General features: G+C 62.8%; 1 protein-coding gene across 1 annotated transcript in view; it reads right to left on the reverse strand.

The window, feature by feature from the left end:
• The window catches only part of LOC309685767 (filamin-C-like), a gene marked incomplete at both ends in the record, with an annotated part of 69,244 nt that overhangs the window by 19,192 nt on the left and 31,458 nt on the right, over window positions 1-18,594 (reverse strand). The window contains 7 exons of the mRNA XM_082501492.1: window positions 3,198-3,354; window positions 3,446-3,569; window positions 6,732-6,899; window positions 8,523-8,683; window positions 11,434-11,596; window positions 13,169-13,342; window positions 16,263-16,860. Of these exons, the coding sequence (XP_082357618.1) occupies window positions 3,198-3,354; window positions 3,446-3,569; window positions 6,732-6,899; window positions 8,523-8,683; window positions 11,434-11,596; window positions 13,169-13,342; window positions 16,263-16,860 (1,545 nt within the window). The remainder of the gene's footprint in view (window positions 1-3,197; window positions 3,355-3,445; window positions 3,570-6,731; window positions 6,900-8,522; window positions 8,684-11,433; window positions 11,597-13,168; window positions 13,343-16,262; window positions 16,861-18,594) is intronic.

Consider the following 18,594-nt stretch of genomic DNA (forward strand, 5'->3'; position numbering starts at 1 on the left):
GGGCTCAGCACCCCATGGTGTGGGTCCCAGGGCGCCCTATGGGTCTCAGGACCCCATGCCATGGGTCTCATGGCAACCTATGGGTCCCTATGCCCCATGCTGTGGGTCCCAGGGGACAATATGGGTCCCTATGCCCCATGGTGTGGGTCCCAGGGTGCCCTATGGGTCTCAGCACCCCATGGTGTGGGTCCCAGGGCAGCATATGGGGCTCAGTATCCAATGCTATGGGTCCCAGGGGACCATATGGGGCTCAGCGCCCCATTAAATGGGTGGGAGACCAACATATGGGGCTCAGCGCCCCATGGCGTGGGGGGTCAGGGCAATCTATGGGGCTCAGCGCCCCCTTAAATAGGTGGGAGACCAACATATGGGGCTCAGCGCCCCATAGCATAGGTGAGAGGGGACCATATGGGGCTCAGCGCCCCACAGGGACGGGGGGGTTCCCCGGGGGGCGCCCTATGGGGCTCGGCGTGCCCTGGGGTGGGTCCCAGGGCAGCGTGTGGGGCTCAGAGCACCATTAAAAGGGTGGGAAGGGACCCTATGGGGCTCAGCGCCCCATGGCGTGGGGGGTCAGGGCAATCTATGGGGCTCAGCACCCCATGGTGTGGGTCCCAGGGCAGCATATGGGGCTCAGTATCCAATGCTATGGGTCCCAGGGGACCATATGGGGCTCAGCGCCCCATTAAATGGGTGGGAGACCAACATATGGGGCTCAGCGCCCCATGGCGTGGGGGGTCAGGGCAATCTATGGGGCTCAGCACCCCATAGCATAGGTGAGAGGGGACCATATGGGGCTCAGCGCCCCATGGCGTGGGGGGTCAGGGCAATCTATGGGGCTCAGCGCCCCATTAAATGGGTGGGAGACCAACATATGGGGCTCAGCGCCCCATGGCGTGGGGGGTCAGGGCAATCTATGGGGCTCAGCACCCCATAGCATAGGTGAGAGGGGACCATATGGGGCTCAGCGCCCCATGGCGTGGGGGGTCAGGGCAATCTATGGGGCTCAGCACCCCATGGCGTGGGCACCAGGGCAACCTATGGGGCTTAGCGCCCCATTGAATGGGTGGTAGGACTACATATGGGGCTCAGCACCCCATGCCGTGGGTCCCAGGGGACAATATGGGTCCCTATGCCCCATGCCATGGGTCCCAGGGCGCCCTATGGGTCTCAGTACCCCATGGTGTGGGTCCCAGGGCAATGTATGGGTCTCAGCACCCCGTGCCGTGGGTCCCAGCGTGCCCTATGTGTCCCTATGCTCCATGGTGGGGGTCCCAGGGGACAATATGGGTCCCTATGCTCCATGCTGTGGGTCCCAGGGTGCCCTATGGGTCTCAGCACCCCATGGTGGGGGTCCCAGGGGACAATATGGGTCTCAGCACCCCATGCCATGGGTCCCAGGTTGTCCTATGGGTCTCAGCACCCCATGGTGTGGGTCCCAGGGTGCCCTATGGGTCCCTATGCTCCATGCCGTGGGTCCCAGGGTGCCCTATGGGTCTCAGGACCCCATGGTGGGGGTCCCAGGGGACAATATGGGTCTCAGCACCCCATGCCATGGGTCCCAGGTTGTCCTATGGGTCTCAGCACCCCATGGTGTGGGTCCCAGGGTGCCCTATGGGTCCCTATGCTCCATGCCGTGGGTCCCAGGGTGCCCTATGGGTCTCAGGACCCCATGCCATGGGTCTCATGGCAACCTATGGGTCCCTATGCCCCATGCTGTGGGTCCCAGGGTGCCCTATGGGTCTCAGTACCCCATGGTGGGGGTCCCAGGGGACAATATGGGTCCCTATGCCCCATGCCATGGGTCCCAGGGTGCCCTATGGGTCTCAGCACCCCATGGTGTGGGTCCCAGGGTGCCCTATGGGTCTCAGTACCCCATGGTGTGGGTCCCAGGGCAATGTATGGGTCTCAACACCCCGTGCCGTGGGTCCCAGCGTGCCCTATGTGTCCCTATGCTCCATGGTGGGGGTCCCAGGGGACAATATGGGTCCCTATGCTCCATGCTGTGGGTCCCAGGGTGCCCTATGGGTCTCAGTACCCCATGGTGGGGGTCCCAGGGGACAATATGGGTCTCAGCACCCCATGCCATGGGTCCCAGGTTGTCCTATGGGTCTCAGCATCCCATGCCATGGGTCCCAGGGGACAATATGGGTCTCAGCACCCCATGCCGTGGGTCCCAGGGTGCCCTATGGGTCTCAGCATCCCATGCCATGGGTCCCAGGGTGCCCTATGGGTCTCAGCATCCCATGCCATGGGTCCCAGGGGACAATATGGATCCCTATGCCCCATGCCGTGGGTCCCAGGGCGCCCTATGGGTCTCAGCACCCCATGGTGTGGGTCCCAGGTTGTCCTATGGGTCTCAGCATCCCATGCCATGGGTCCCAGGGGACAATATGGGTCCCTATGCTCCATGGTGTGGGTCCCAGGGGACAATATGGGTCTCAGCACCCCATGGTGTGGGTCCCAGGGTGCCCTATGGGTCCCTATGCCCCATGCTGTGGGTCCCAGGGGACAATATGGATCCCTATGCCCCATGCCGTGGGTCCCAGGGCGCCCTATGGGTCTCAGCACCCCATGGTGTGGGTCCCAGGTTGTCCTATGGGTCTCAGCATCCCATGCCATGGGTCCCAGGGGACAATATGGGTCCCTATGCTCCATGGTGTGGGTCCCAGGGGACAATATGGGTCTCAGCACCCCATGGTGTGGGTCCCAGGGTGCCCTATGGGTCCCTATGCCCCATGCTGTGGGTCCCAGGGGACAATATGGATCCCTATGCCCCATGCCGTGGGTCCCAGGGCGCCCTATGGGTCTCAGCACCCCGTGCCGTGGGTCCCAGGGGACAATATGGGTCTCAGCACCCCATGGTGTGGGTCCCAGGGCGCCCTATGGGTCTCAGCACCCCGTGCCGTGGGTCCCAGGGGACAATATGGGTCTCAGCACCCCGTGCCGTGGGTCCCAGGTTGTCCTATGCGTCTCAGCACCCCATGCTGTGGGTCCCAGGCTGCCCTATGGGTCTCAGCACCCCATGCCGTGGGTCCCAGGGCAATGTATGGGTCCCTATGCCCCATGGTGTGGGTCCCAGTGTGCCCTATGTGTCCCTACCCCCCCCTTCACCCCCTCCACCCCCCTCTCCAGCTCAATCCCCCCCCATCCCCCCACCCCCCCCCCCAGCCCCCCAGCGGGGCTGCCCCACGGCCCACCAGGATCTGGACGGTGAGGAGCCCCTCGCCGGCCTCGCGGGCGTCGATGGTGAACTCCACGGGCAGACTGGCGGGGATGCCGGCGGCGCTCAGCCCCGGCCCGCTGGCGCGCACCTTGCTGGCGTCGTGGGCGGGCAACACCTTCAGCTTGAAGGGGCTGTGGGGCAGAGCGTGGGGCGGTCAACGGGACGGCGTTTGCCCCAGCGGCGGTGTGGGGCCGGGGGTGGGGGGGGGTGTGTGGGGCTGACCTGCGCGGCACCTCCTGGTCGGCGTAACGGACGGTGAGGGTGTGGGGCCCGTCGGCGGAGGGGGTGTAGGTGGCCTTGTGGGTCCCGTCGCCGTTGTCGCGTACCTCCACCGGTTCGGGGAGACCTGAGGGCAGCAGGTGTCAGTGGGGCAGGGAGCGGCGTGGGGCAGCGCGAGCCGTGGGGTAGAGGGTGCCATGGGGTGGGGTGAGCCATGGGGTAGAAGGTGCCATGGGGTGGGGTGTCCCATGGGGTAGAGGATCCAATGGGGCAGGGTGTCCCGTTGGGTAGAAGATGCCATGGGGTGGGGCAAGCCATGGGGTAGAGGATGCCATGGGGTGGGGTGTCCCATGGGGTAGAGGATGCCATGGGGTGGGGTGTCCCGTGGGGTAGAGGATCCAATGGGTCAGGGTGACCCGTTGGGTAGAAGGTGCCATGGGGCAGGGTGAGCCATGAGGTAGAGGATCATGGGCCAGGACACCCCATGGGGCAGGACACCCAATGGAGGAGGGGATCTATGGGGCAGGACAGCCTGTGGAGGAGGGGATCTATGGGGCAGGACACCCTATAGAACCAGATATCCATGGGGCAGGACACCCTATGGAGGAGGGCATCTATGGGGCAGGACACCCTATAGAACCAGATATCCATGGGGCAGGACACCCAATGGAGGAGGGCATCTATGGGGCAGGACAGCCTGTGGAGGAGGGGATCTATGGGGCAGGACACCCTATAGAACCAGATATCCATGGGGCAGGACACCCAATGGAGGAGGGGATCTATGGGGCAGGACACCCAATGGAGGAGGGGATCTATGGGGCAGGACAGCCTGTGGAGGAGGGGATCTATGGGGCAGGACACCCTATAGAACCAGATATCCATGGGGCAGGACACCCAATGGAGGAGGGCATCTATGGGGCAGGACACCCAATGGAGGAGGGGATCTATGGGGCAGGACACCCTATGGAGGAGGGGATCTATGGGGCAGGACACCCAATGAAGGAGGAGATCTATGGGGCAGGACACCCTATAGAACCAGATATCCATGGGGCAGGACACCCAATGGAGGAGGGCATCTATGGGGCAGGACAGCCTGTGGAGGAGGGGATCTATGGGGCAGGACACCCTATAGAACCAGATATCCATGGGGCAGGACACCCAATGGAGGAGGGGATCTATGGGGCAGGACACCCAATGGAGGAGGGGATCTATGGGGCAGGACAGCCTGTGGAGGAGGGGATCTATGGGGCAGGACACCCTATAGAACCAGATATCCATGGGGCAGGACACCCAATGGAGGAGGGCATCTATGGGGCAGGACACCCAATGGAGGAGGGGATCTATGGGGCAGGACACCCTATGGAGGAGGGGATCTATGGGGCAGGACACCCAATGGAGGAGGGGATCTATGGGGCAGGACACCCTATGGAGGAGGGGATCTATGGGGCAGGACAGCCTATGGAGGAGGGCATCTATGGGGCAGGACAGCCTGTGGAGGAGGGGATCTATGGGGCAGGACACCCTATAGAACCAGATATCCATGGGGCAGGACACCCAATGGAGGAGGGGATCTATGGGGCAGGACACCCAATGGAGGAGGGGATCTATGGGGCAGGACACCCAATGAAGGAGGAGATCTATGGGGCAGGACACCCTATAGAACCAGATATCCATGGGGTAAGACACCCTATGGAGGAGGGCATCTATGGGGCAGGACACCCTATAGAACCAGATATCCATGGGGCAGGACACCCAATGGAGGAGGGCATCTATGGGGCAGGACAGCCTGTGGAGGAGGGGATCTATGGGGCAGGACACCCTATAGAACCAGATATCCATGGGGCAGGACACCCAATGGAGGAGGGGATCTATGGGGCAGGACACCCAATGGAGGAGGGGATCTATGGGGCAGGACAGCCTGTGGAGGAGGGGATCTATGGGGCAGGACACCCTATAGAACCAGATATCCATGGGGCAGGACACCCAATGGAGGAGGGCATCTATGGGGCAGGACACCCAATGGAGGAGGGGATCTATGGGGCAGGACACCCAATGAAGGAGGAGATCTATGGGGCAGGACACCCTATAGAACCAGATATCCATGGGGTAAGACACCCTATGGAGGAGGGCATCTATGGGGCAGGACACCCTATAGAACCAGATATCCATGGGGCAGGACACCCAATGGAGGAGGGGATCTATGGGGCAGGACACCCAATGGAGGAGGGGATCTATGGGGCAGGACACCCTATAGAACCAGATATCCATGGGGTAAGACACCCTATGGAGGAGGGCATCTATGGGGCAGGACACCCTATGGAGGAGGGGATCTATGGGGCAGGACACCCTATAGAACCAGATATCCATGGGGTAAGACACCTTATGGAGGAGGGGATCTATGGGGCAGGACACCCAATGGAGGAGGGGATCTATGGGGCAGGACACCCTATGGAGGAGGGGATCTATGGGGCAGGACACCCAATGGAGGAGGGCATCTATGGGGCAGGACACCCTATAGAACCAGATATCCATGGGGCAGGACACCCTATGGAGGAGGGCATCTATGGGGCAGGACACCCTATAGAACCAGATATCCATGGGGCAGGACACCCAATGGAGGAGGGCATCTATGGGGCAGGACACCCTATGGAGGAGGGCATCTATGGGGCAGGACAGCCTGTGGAGGAGGGGATCTATGGGGCAGGACACCCTATAGAACCAGATATCCATGGGGCAGGGCACCCAATGGAGGAGGGGATCTATGGGGCAGGACACCCTATGGAGGAGGGCATCTATGGGGCAGGACAGCCTGTGGAGGAGGGGATCTATGGGGCAGGACACCCTATAGAACCAGATATCCATGGGGCAGGACACCCAATGGAGGAGGGGATCTATGGGGCAGGACACCCTATGGAGGAGGGCATCTATGGGGCAGGACAGCCTGTGGAGGAGGGGATCTATGGGGCAGGACACCCTATAGAACCAGATATCCATGGGGCAGGACACCCAATGGAGGAGGGGATCTATGGGGCAGGACACCCTATAGAACCAGATATCCATGGGGCAGGACACCCAATGGAGGAGGGCATCTATGGGGCAGGACACCCAATGGAGGAGGGGATCTATGGGGCAGGACACCCCGTGGAGGAGGACGTCCATGGCTCGGTCCCCCTATGGGTTGGAGCACCCCGTAGAGGAGGCCGCGCCGTGGGTCGGAGCCCCCCGTGGGACAGCCTTCCCCGCTGCGGCCGTGCCGCCCCCCACCTCCCCCCCGCGGGTCCCCACGTACCGGCGGGTCCCAGGAGGGTCACCTGGAGGGGCGCCCGCCCGGCCGCGCTGCAGTCCACGGTGAAGGTGTGGGGCAGACGGGCCCTCACGCTGGGGCCCAGCCCCGGCCCCGAGCACTTCACCTTGCCGGGGTCCACCACCTCCTGCACCGGCACCCGGAAGGGGCTCCCTGCCACAGCGGGGGGGGGGGGGTCAGCGGGGGGACGCCGGGGGGCAGAGCGGGCGTGGGGCAGCGTGGCCGTGGGGTCAACGTGGCCGTGGGGTCAGTGTGGCTGTGGGGTCAACGTGGCCATGGGGCCAACATGGACAGTGGGACAGCGTGGCCATGGGGTCAATGTGGCCATGGGGTCAGTGTGCCCATGGGGTCAGTGTGGCCATGGGGTCAACGTGGCCATGGGGTCAATGTGGCCATGGGGTCAGTGTGCCCATGGGGTCAGTGTGGCCATGGGGTCAACGTGGCCATGGGGTCAATGTGTCCATGGGGTCAACGTGGACACAGGGACAGCGTGGCCATGGGGTCAATGTGTCCATGGGGTCAATGTGTCCATTGGGTCAACGTGGCCATGGGGTCAACGTGGCCATGGGGTCAACATGGACACAGGCACAACATGGCCATGGGGTCAGCGTGGCCATGGGGTCAACATGGGCATGGAGTCAGCGTGGCCATGGGGTCAACGTGGCCATGGGGCCAACATGGACAGTGGGACAGCGTGGCCATGGGGTCAATGTGGCCATGGGGTCAACGTGGACACAGGCACAGCATGGCCATGGGGTCAACGTGGCCATGGGGTCAACGTGGCCATGGGGTCAGTGTGGACACAGGCACAGTGTGGCCATGGGGTCAACGTGGCCATGGGGTCAGCGTGGCCATGGGGTCAACGTGGCCATGGGGTCAACATGGCCGTGGGGTCAGCGTGGACACAGGCACAGTGTGACCATGGGGTCAACGCGCCCATGGGGTCAGTGTGGCCATGGGGTCAACGTGGCCATGGGGCCAACATGGACAGTGGGACAGCGTGGCCATAGGGTCAACATGGCCCTGGGGTCAGCATGTCCATGGGGTCAGCGTGGGCATGGGGTCAACATGGACACAGGGACAGTGTGTCCACGGGGTCAACATGTCTATGGGGTCAATGTGGGCATGGGGTCAGCGTGGCCATGGGGTCATTATGTCCATGGGGTCAATGTGTCTATGGGGTCAACGTGGACACAGGGATAGTGTGGCCATGGGGTCAACATGGCCATGGGGTCAACAAGGACACAAGGTCAGTGTGTCCACGGGGTCAACGTGTCTATAGGGTCAACGTGGACACGGGGACAGTGTGTCCATGGGGTCAACGTGTCTATGGGGTCATTATGTCCATGGGGTCAACACGGACTGAGGGACAGCGTAGCCATAGGGTCAACGTGGCCATGGGGTCAGTGTGGACACAGGCACAGCGCGTCCACGGGGTCGGCGCGGGCGTGGGGCCAAGGTGGGCACGGGGACAGCAAGGCCACGGCCATGGGGAGGGCGCAGGCAGGGGGTGAGTGCGGACGTAGGGTCAGCACGGCCATGGGGTCAGCACGGCCATGGGGCCAACCCACGGGTGGGCTCAGGGTGGACATGGGGTCGGCGTGGGGTGGAGATGGGACCAGCACAGCCGTGGGGTCAACCACGGGGTTGGTCAGCACCACCACCTCCACCTCCCAAAGCCACCTCCGCCCCACGGCCACCTCGGCCCCACGGCCACCCCGGTGGGTACCGCCCCCGCCCCCCCCCCCCCCCGCCGCCCCCCGGCCCCCCACGCACCGGGGATGGGGTGGCCACCGAAGGTGATGTTGACGTCGTAGTCGCCGGGCGTGAAGGGGATGTACTCCACCGTGCAGCTGCCGTCCTTGTTGTCCTTGCAGGACATCTTGGCCTCCGAGGGGCCCTCGATGGCCAGGCCCAGCCCCCCGGTGCCCGCGCCCCTGGGGACACAGCAGGGCTCGGGGACGTGGCCAGCGCTGGCCTGGCATTGGGGGGCGGGGGGGGGAGGGGGTGGCACATCCACGGCGGGGGGCGGGGGGCACCGCGTGCGTGGTAGGGTGGTGGGAGGTGCCACCTCCATGGCATGGGGCTGGAGGTGGCACCTCCATGGCAAGAAGATGGAAGTGCCACCTCGTGGGAAGGGACTGGAGGTGGCACATTGGTGGCATGGGGCTGGAGGTGGCACCTCCATGGGAAGACCTCCATGGGAAGGGACTGGAGGTGGCACGTTGGTGGCACGGGGCTGGAGGTGGCACCTCCATGGGAAGACCTCCATGGGAAGGGACTGGAGGTGGCACGTTGGTGGCATGGGGCTGGAGGTGGCACCTCCATGGGAAGACCTCCATGGGAAGGGACTGGAGGTGGCACATTGGTGGTACAGGGCTGGAGGTGGCACCGCCATGGGAAGAAGATGGAGGTGGCACCTCCATGGGAAGGGACTGGAGGTGACACATTGGTGACATGGGGCTGGAGGTGGCACCTTCATGGGAAGACCTCCATGGGAAGGGACTGGAGGTGGCACGTTGGTGGCATGGGGCTGGAGGTGGCACCTCCATGGGAAGACCTCCATGGGAAGGGACTGGAGGTGCCATGTTGGTGGCATGGGGCTGGAGGTGGCACCTCCATGGCAAGAAGATAGAGATGTCACCTCCATGGCAAGAAGATGGAGGTGGCACATTGGTGGGAGGGGGGTGGAGGTGCCACCTCCGTGGGAAGCAGATGGAGGTGCCACCTCCGTGGAAGGAAGATGGAGGTGCCACCTTGGTGGCATGGGGCTGGAGGTGACATCTCCATAGCAAGAACATACAGATGCCACCTCCGTGGGGAGGGGCTGGAGGTGCCACACTGGTGGCCTGGGGCTGGAGGTGTCACCTGCATGGGAAGGGGCTGGATGTGCATGTTGGTGACAGCAGGGTGGAGGTGGCACATGGATGGCAGGGGCTGGAGATGTCATGTCGGTGGCAAGAGATGGAGGTGCCACATCCAAGGCAGGGGGACAAAGATGCCACATGGGTGGCAAGCGGACAGAGGTGGCACATCCATGAGAGGGGATGGAGGTGGCAGGTGATGTCATGGGACAGTGGTGGCCCATCCACGGCATGGGATGGAGGTGGCACATCCAGGGGAGGGGATAGAGGTGGGGGGTTGGTGGCATGGGATGGAGCTGCCACACCCATGGCTGGGGACGGAGGTGCCACACGTAATGTGAGAGGCTGGAGGTGACACATCCAACGGAAAACGATGGAGGTGGGTGGCATGGGACGGAGGTGGCACATCCAAAGGAAGAGGCTGGAGGTGACACATCCAATGGAAGAGGATGGAGATAGTGGGTTGGTGGCATGGGACGGAGGTGGCACATCCATGGAAGAGGATGGAGGTGGTGGGTTGGTGGCATGGGACGGAGGTGGCACATCCATGGAAGAGGATGGAGGTGACACATCCATGGAAGAGGATGGAGGTGGTGGGTTGGTGGCATGGGACAGAGGTGGCACATCCAACAGAAAAGGATGGAGGTGGCAGGTTGGTGACATGGGATGGAGGTGGCACATCCAACGGAAAAGGATGGAGGTGGTGGGTTGGTGACATGGGACGGAGGTGACACATCCAATATAAGAGGATGGAGGTGGTGGGTTGGTGACATGGGATGGAGGTGGCACATCCATGGAAGAGGATGGAGGTGGTGGGTTGGTGACATGGGACGGAGGTGACACATCCAATGGAAGAGGATGGAGGTGGTGGGTTGGTGACATGGGATGGAGGTGGCACATCCATGGAAGAGGATGGAGGTGACACATCCATGGGGGAGGATGGAGGTGGTGGGTTGGTGGCATGGGATGGAGGTGGCATATCCATGGAAGAGGATGGAGGTGACACATCCATGGGGGAGGATGGAGGTGGTGGGTTGGTGGCATGGGACGGAGGTGGCATATCCATGGAAGAGGATGGAGGTGACACATCCATGGGGGAGGATGGAGGTGGTGGGTTGGTGGCATGGGACGGAGGTGGCACATCCAACAGAAAAGGATGGAGGTGGTGGGTTGGTGACATGGGACGGAGGTGGCACATCCATGGGGGAGGATGGAGGTGGTGGGTTGGTGACATGGGATGGAGGTGGCACATCCAACGGAAAAGGATGGAGGTGGTGGGTTGGTGACATGGGACGGAGGTGGCACATCCATGGGGGAGGATGGAGGTGGTGGGTTGGTGACATGGGATGGAGGTGGCACATCCATGGAAGAGGATGGAGGTGACACATCCATGGGGGAGGATGGAGGTGGTAGGTTGGTGGCATGGGATGGAGGTGGCACATCCATGGGGGAGGATGGAGAGAGTGGGTTGGTGACATGGGATGGAGGTGGCACATCCATGGGGGAGGATGGAGGTGGTGGGTTGGTGACATGGGATGGAGGTGACACATCCAATATAAGAGGATGGAGGTGGTGGGTTGGTGACATGGGATGGAGGTGGCACATCCATGGAAGAGGATGGAGGTGGCACGTCCATGGGGGAGGATGGAGGTGGTGGGTTGGTGGCACGGGACGGAGGTGGCACAGGACGGAGGTGGCACGTCCATGGAAGAGGATGGAGGTGGCATGGTTCCACGCCGTGGAGATCCATGGGAGGGGCTGGAGGTGGGGGCTTGGTGGCCGGGGTGGGCGGTGGCCGGGGGGGAGGGGGGGCTGGTGCCCACCTGGTCTCCACGGTGAAGCGGTTGGCTTTGCCGACGAGGCCGCCCTCCAGGCCGGGCCCGTGCGCCCGCACCCGAGCGGGGTCACAGCCCTCCGCCACCCCCACGCGGAAGGGGCTCTTGGGGACCGCCACGTCATCGTAGGTCACCTCCACCCGGTGCATGCCTGGGGACACAGGGGCGCAGTCACCACCGCGCCCGTCATGGAGGGGGTCCCAGGGGGGTTGGGGGTCCCTTGGTGGGCTTTGAGGAGGTTCTCAGGGGCTTTGGGGTCCCTTGGTGGTGTTGAGGGGGGTCTTAGGGGTTTTGGTGGTCCCTAGTTGGGGTTTGGGGGGATCTCAGGGGGTTTGGTGGTCCCTAGTTGGGGTTTGGGGGGATCTCAGGGGGTTTGGGGGTCCCTGGTTGGGGTTTGAGGACGTTCTCAGGGGGTTTGGGGGTGCCTTGGTGGGCTTTGAGGAGGTTCTCAGGGGCTTTGGAGGTCCCTGGTTGGGGTTTGGGGGGATCTCAGGGGGTTTGGGGGTCCCTTGGTGGGCTTTGAGGAGGTTCTCAGGGGGTTTGGGGGTCCCTGATTGGGGTTTGGGGGGATCTCAGGGGGGTTGGGGGTTCCCTGGTGGTGTTTTGGGGAGTCTCAGGGGGTTTGAGGGCCCCTGATTGGGGGTTTGGGGGAGTCTCAGGGGGTTTGGGGGTTCCCTGGTGGTGTTTTGGGGGGCCTCAGGGGGTTTGGGGGTTCCTGGTTGGGGTTTGAGGAGATTCTCAGGTGGTTTGGGGGTTCCCCAGTGGGGTTTTGGGGGGTCCCAGGAGGTTTGAGGGTTCCCTGGTGGTGTTTTGGGGGGTCTCAGGGGGTTTGGGGGTTCCTGGTTGGGGTTTGGGGGGAGGTTGGGGGTCCCTTGGTGGGCTTTGAGGAGGTTCTCAGGGGCTTTGGAGGTCCCTTGTTGGGGTTTTGGGGGGTCTTAGGGGATTTGGAGGTCCCTGGTTGGGGGTTGGGGGGATCTCAGGGTGTTTGGGGCTTCCCTGGTGGTGTTTTGGGGGGTCTGAGGAGGTTTAGTGGGTCCCTGGTTGGTGTTTGAGGAGGTTCTCAGGGGGGTTGTGGGTTCCTTGGTGGGGTTTTGGGGGGTCCCAGGGGGTTTGGGGGTCTCTGGTTGGGGTTTGAGGAGGTTCTCAGGGTGTTTGGAGGTCCCTTGTTGGGGTTTTGGGGGGTCTTAGGGGATTTGGAGGTCCCTGGTTGGGGGTTGGGGGGATCTCAGGGTGTTTGGGGCTTCCCTGGTGGTGTTTTGGGGGGTCTGAGGAGGTTTGTGGGTCCCTGGTTGGTGTTTGAGGAGGTTCTCAGGGGGTTTGAGGGTTCCTTGGTGGGGTTTTGGGGGGTCCCAGGGGGTTTGGGGGTCTCTGGTTGGGGTTTGAGGAGGTTCTCAGGTGTTTGGGGGTCCCTTGGTGGGCTTTGAGGAGGTTCTCAGGGGCTTTGGAGGTCCCTTGTTGGGGTTTTGGGGGGTCTTAGGGGATTTGGAGGTCCCTGGTTGGGGTTTGGGGGGATCTCAGGGGGTTTTGGGGGTCCCTCGGTGGGGTTTTGGGGGGATTTCAGGGTCTTTTCAGAGGGTGTCCCTCTTCTGGATGTCCCCACCTGAGGGATGGAGAACACCTGACCGGGACGTGGGGTCTCCTGGGGGCGATGGGGTCCCCTGGTGGGGTCCCCTGGGGAGGGAGGGGGGGGGTGGGGGGGTGGGTGGGATGGGGGTCCCCTCACCGTCCTCGTAGGGGGTGTAGTCCACGCGGTAGGTGCCATCGCCGTGGTCGGTGACGTAGGTGTCGGTGGTGGCACCCGAAGGGTTGACCACCCGGGCCTTGACGTGGGGTCCCCCCGTCTTGGTCAGCGCCCGCGCGTCCACCGTGAAGTCGGTGCCCACCTCCCGCAGCACCCCTGGGGGGGGAGGGGACACGGGGACAACGGCACCCTCAGCACCCGCGCGGCCCCCCGTGAGGAGGGGACCACCCCCGGGGGGAGGTTCTGCCCGTGGACAATGCGCTCGGTGCCACCAGGAGTGGAAGCCCAACGGAGTCCTCCCCCCACCCCACCCATGGGAGAGGGTACCCGTGGGGACGGCCCGTGGAGACCTGAGGAAGTGGGGTGGCCATGGGGAGGAGGGGCCCATGGGGGTGGCCATGGGGAGATGGCCATGGGGAGAAGACACCGATGGTGGTGTCCACAGAGAGGAGATGCTTGTGGGAAGAAGACACCAATGGTGTCTGTGGGGAGATGGCCATGGGGAGAAGACACCAATGGTGGTGTCCATGGGGAGGAGATGGCCATGGGAAGAAGACACCGATGGTGGTGTCCATGGGGAGGAGATGGCCATGGGAAGAAGATGCCCATGGTGGTGTCCACGGAAGGAGATGGCCATGGGGAGAAGACACCGATGGCGGTGTCCATGGGGAGGAGATGGCCATGGGGAGAAGACACCGATGGTGGTGTCCATGGGGAGGAGATGCTTGTGGGAAGAAGACACCAATGGTGTCTGTGGGGAGGAGATGGCCATGGGAAGAAGATGCCCATGGTGGTGTCCATGGGGAGGAGATGGCCATGGGGAGAAGACACTGATGGTGGTGTCCATGGGGAGGAGATGCTTGTGGGAAGAAGACACCAATGGTGTCCGTGGGGAGGAGATGGCCATGGGAAGAAGATGCCCATGGTGGTGTCCACGGGGAGGAGATGGCCATGGGGAGAAGATGCCCATGGTGGTGTCCATGGGGAGGAGATGGCCATGGGGAGAAGACACTGATGGCGGTGTCCATGGGGAGGAGATGGCCATGGGGAGAAGACACTGATGGCGGTGTCCATGGGGAGGAGATGCTTGTGGGAAGAAGACACCGATGGTGGTGTCCACAGAGAGGAGATGCTTGTGGGAAGAAGGCACCAATGGTGTCTGTGGGGATGAGATGGCCATGGGGAGAAGACACTGATGGTGTTGTCCATGAGGAGGAGATGCTTGTGGGAAGAAGACACCAATGGTGTCCGTGGGGAGGAGATGGCCATGGGAAGAAGATGCCCATGGTGGTGTCCATGGGGAGGAGATGGCCATGGGGAGAAGACACCGATGGTGGTGTCCATGGGGAGGAGATGGCCATGGGGAGAAGACACCGATGGCGGTGTCCATGGTGAGGAGATGGCCATGGGGAGAAGACACCAATGGTGGTGTCCACAGAGAGGAGATGCTTGTGGGAAGAAGACACCAATGGTGTCCGTGGGGAGGAGATGGCCATGGGAAGAAGATGCCCATGGTGGTGTCCATGGGGAGGAGATGGCCATGGGGAGAAGATGCCCATGGTGGTGTCCATGGGGAGGAGATGGCCATGGGGAGAAGACACCGAAGGTGGTGTCCACGGGAGGAGATGGCTATGGGGAGAAGACACCTATGGTGGTGTCCATGGGGAGGAGATGCTTGTGGGAAGAAGACACCAATGGTGTCCATGGGGAGGAGATGGCTATGGGGAGAAGACACCTATGGTGGTGTCCATGGGGAGGAGATGCTTGTGGGAAGAAGACACCAATGGTGTCCATGGGGAGGAGATGGCTATGGGGAGAAGACACCGATGGTGGTGTCCACGGGAGGAGATGCCCATGGGGAGGAGATGCCTACAGGGATGTGTGCCCAAGGGGATGCCCATGGGGAGAAGATGCCTATGGTGGCCCCCATGGGGACGAGATGCCCACAGGGATGGGATGGGATGCCCATAGGGATACCCATGGGAAGGTGATGTCCATATGGGCATGTCCTACCCATGGGGAGAAGACACCTATGGTGGTGCCCATGGGGAGGAGATGCCCACGGGGATGGGTGCCCAAGGGGGGGGTGTCCATGGGGAGGAGATGCTCGTGGTGGTGTCCATGGGGAGGAGACGCCCATGGGGATGGGTGCCCAAGGGGGAGGTGTCCATGGGGAGGAGATGCCCATGGGGAGGAGACGCCCACGGGGATGGGTGCCCAAGGGGGAGGTGTCCATGGAGAGAAGATGCCCGTGGTGGCGCCCATGAGGAGGAGATACCCATGGGGAGGAGATGCCCACGGGGATGGGTGCCCAAGGGGGAGGTGTCCACGGGGGGAGGTGCCTGTGGTGGCACCCATGAGGAGGAGATGCCCACAGGGATGGGTGCTGAAGGGGGAGGTGTCCATGGGGAGAAGATGCTCATGGTGGTGCCCATGGGGAGGAGATGCCCATGGGGAGGAGACGCCCATGGGGATGGGCGCCCAAGGGGGGGGTGTCCATGGGGAGAAGATGCTCATGGTGGTGCCCATGGGGAGGAGATGCCCATGGAGAGAAGATGCCCACGGGGATGGGTGCCCAAGGGGGAGGTGTCCATGGGGAGAAGATGCTCATGGTGGTGCCCATGGGGAGGAGATGCCCATGGAGAGAAGACGCCCACGGGGATGGGTGCCCAAGGGGGGGGTTCCCATGGGGAGGAGATGCCCATGGGGATGGGTGCTGAAGGGGGAGGTGTCCATGGGGAGGAGATGCTCATGGTGGTGCCCATGGGGAGGAGATGCCCATGGAGTGAAGACGCCCACAGGGATGGGTGCCCAAGGGGGGGTGCCCATGGGGAGGAGACGCCCATGGAGAGAAGATGCCCACGGGGATGCGTGCCCAAGGGGATGCCCATGGGGAGGAGGTGCCCATGGTGGTGCCCACGGGGAGGAGATGCCCATGGGGAGGAGACGCCCACGGGGACGGGCGCCCAAGGGGGGGTGCCCACGGGGAGGAGATGCCCATGGGGAGGAGACGCCCACGGGGACGGGCACCCAAGGTGCGGGTACCCACGGGGAGGAGGTGCCGCAGCGCCCTCACCTCGCGGCTCCACGCCTTTGCCGTAGACCTTGACGCCGCCGGTGTCCAGCGCCGGGTCGACGGTGACGCGGACGGGGAACTTGGGGACGGGGTGACCGCCGTACTTGACGGTGACGGTGTAGGAGCCGGGGCAGGCCGGGGTGTAGGTGATGGCGTAGGTGCCGTCCCGGTTGTTTTGGATGAGGACCTCGGCCTTCGCCCCCAACTCCGAGCTGATCTCGATGGTGAGCTCGGCCTCCCCGGCCTCCGAGCAGTCCACGGCGAAGGCGGCCGCCTGCCCGGCCCGGCCCCCCTCCAGCCCCGGCCCGCTGGCCGTCACCTTGCTGGGGTCGAAGAGGGGCCTCACCCGGGCCTGGAAGGGGCTGCCGGGGATGTGGCGGTCGGCGAAGAGGATGTTGACGGCGTAGTCGCCGGGCTGGGTGGGCAGGTAGGAGACGGAGCAGGAGCCGTCCCCGTTGTCCTGGCACTCCATCTTGGCCTCGCAGGGGCCCTCCACCGTCAGCCCCAGCCCCCCCGTGCCCGCCCCCTTGGTGTCGATGGTGAAGGAGGCCGGGCGGCCCACGCAGCCCCCCTGCAGCCCCGGGCCGTAGGCGCACACCTGCGGGGGGAGAGGGGGGCACGCGCGTGTGAGAGGGGGGGGGGACTTGTGTGAGGGGGGGGGAAGGGGGGGGGGGGATGGGGGGAGGGGGGGCAGTAAGTGTGTAAGGGGGGGGAATGCCGGGAGGAAGGGTGTGAGGGGGAGTGTGGCACCAGTAAGGGTGTGAGGGGGGAGAATGAAGGTGGGAAGCGTGCAAGGGTGGATAACACCAACAGTAAGTGTGTAAGGGGGGGGATGAAGGTGGGAAGTGTGTGAGGGGGGATAACACCAAGAGTAAGTGTGTAAGGGGGGGGAATGCCGGGAGGAAGGGTGCGAGGGGGAGTGTGGCACCAGTAAGGGTGTGAGGGGGGAGAACACCAACAGTAAGTGTGTAAGGGGGGGGAATGAAGGTGGGAAGTGTACGAGGAATGAGAACACCAAGAGTAAGTGTGTAAGGGGGGAGAATGCCAGTAGGAAGCGTGCAAGGGGGGGAATGGCACCAGTAAGTGTGTAAGGGGGGAGAATGGGAACAGTAAGTGTGTAAGGGGGGGGAAATGAAGGTGGGAAGTGTGTGAGGGGGGATAACACCAACAGTAAGTGTGTAAGGGGGGAGGAATGAAAGTGGGAAGCGTGCAAGGAATGAGAACACCAACAGTAAGTGTGTAAGGGAGGAGGAATGAAAGTGGGAAGCGTGCAAGGGCGGATAACACCAACAGTAAGTGTGTAAGGGGGGGAATGCCGGGAGGAAGGGTGTGAGGGGGAGTGTGGCACCAGTAAGGGTGTGAGGGGGGGGATGAAGGTGGGAAGCGTGCAAGGAATGAGAACACCAACAGTAAGTGTGTAAGGGGGGGGAATGCCGGGAGGAAGCGTGCAAGGGGGGAGAGTGGCACCAGTAAGGGTGTGAGGGGGGAGAATGAAGGTGGGAAGTGTGCAAGGGGGGAGAACACCAAGAGTAAGTGTGCGAGGAATGAGAACACCAGCAGTAAGTGTGTAAGGGGGGGAATGCCGGGAGGAAGCGTGCAAGGGGGAGTATGGCACCAGTAAGGGTGCGAGGGGGGGGAATGAAGGTGGGAAGCGTGCGAGGGCGGATAACACCAAGAGTAAGTGTGTAAGGAGGAAGAATGCCAGTAGGAAGCGTGCGAGGGGGGAAATGGCACCAGTAAGGGTGTGAGGGGGGAGAATGGGAACAGTAAGTGTGTAAGGGGGGAGGAATGAAGGTGGGAAGTGTGCGAGGAATGAGAACACCAAGAGTAAGTGTGTAAGGGGGGAGAATGCAATTAGGAAGTGTGCGAGGGGGGGAATGGCACCAGTAAGTGTGTAAGGGGGGAGAATGGGAACAGTAAGTGTGCAAGGGGGGAGGAATGAAGGTGGGAAGTGTGTGAGGGGGGATAACAACAAGAGTAAGTGTGTAAGGGGGGAGAATGCCGGGAGGAAGGGTGTGAGGGGAAGAGTGGCACCAGTAAGTGTGCAAGGGGGGGGGAATGAAAGTGGGAAGTGTGCAAGGGGGGAGAACACCAAGAGTAAGTGTGTGAGGGGGGAGAATGCAATTAGGAAGTGTGCAAGGGGGGAGAGTGGCACCAGTAAGTGTGTAAGGGGGGAGAACACCAACAGTAAGTGTGTAAGGGGGGAGAATGAAGGTGGGAAGTGTGCAAGGAAAGAGAACACCAACAGTAAGTGTGTGAGGAGGGAGAATGCCGGGAGGAAGGGTGCGAGGGGGGAATGGCACCAGTAAGTGTGTGAGGGGGAGAATGGGAA

Source organism: Vanellus vanellus (genome assembly GCF_965231255.1).
Source record: "Vanellus vanellus genome assembly, contig: HAP1_SCAFFOLD_904, whole genome shotgun sequence".
Taxonomy (NCBI): Eukaryota; Metazoa; Chordata; class Aves; order Charadriiformes; family Charadriidae; genus Vanellus; species Vanellus vanellus.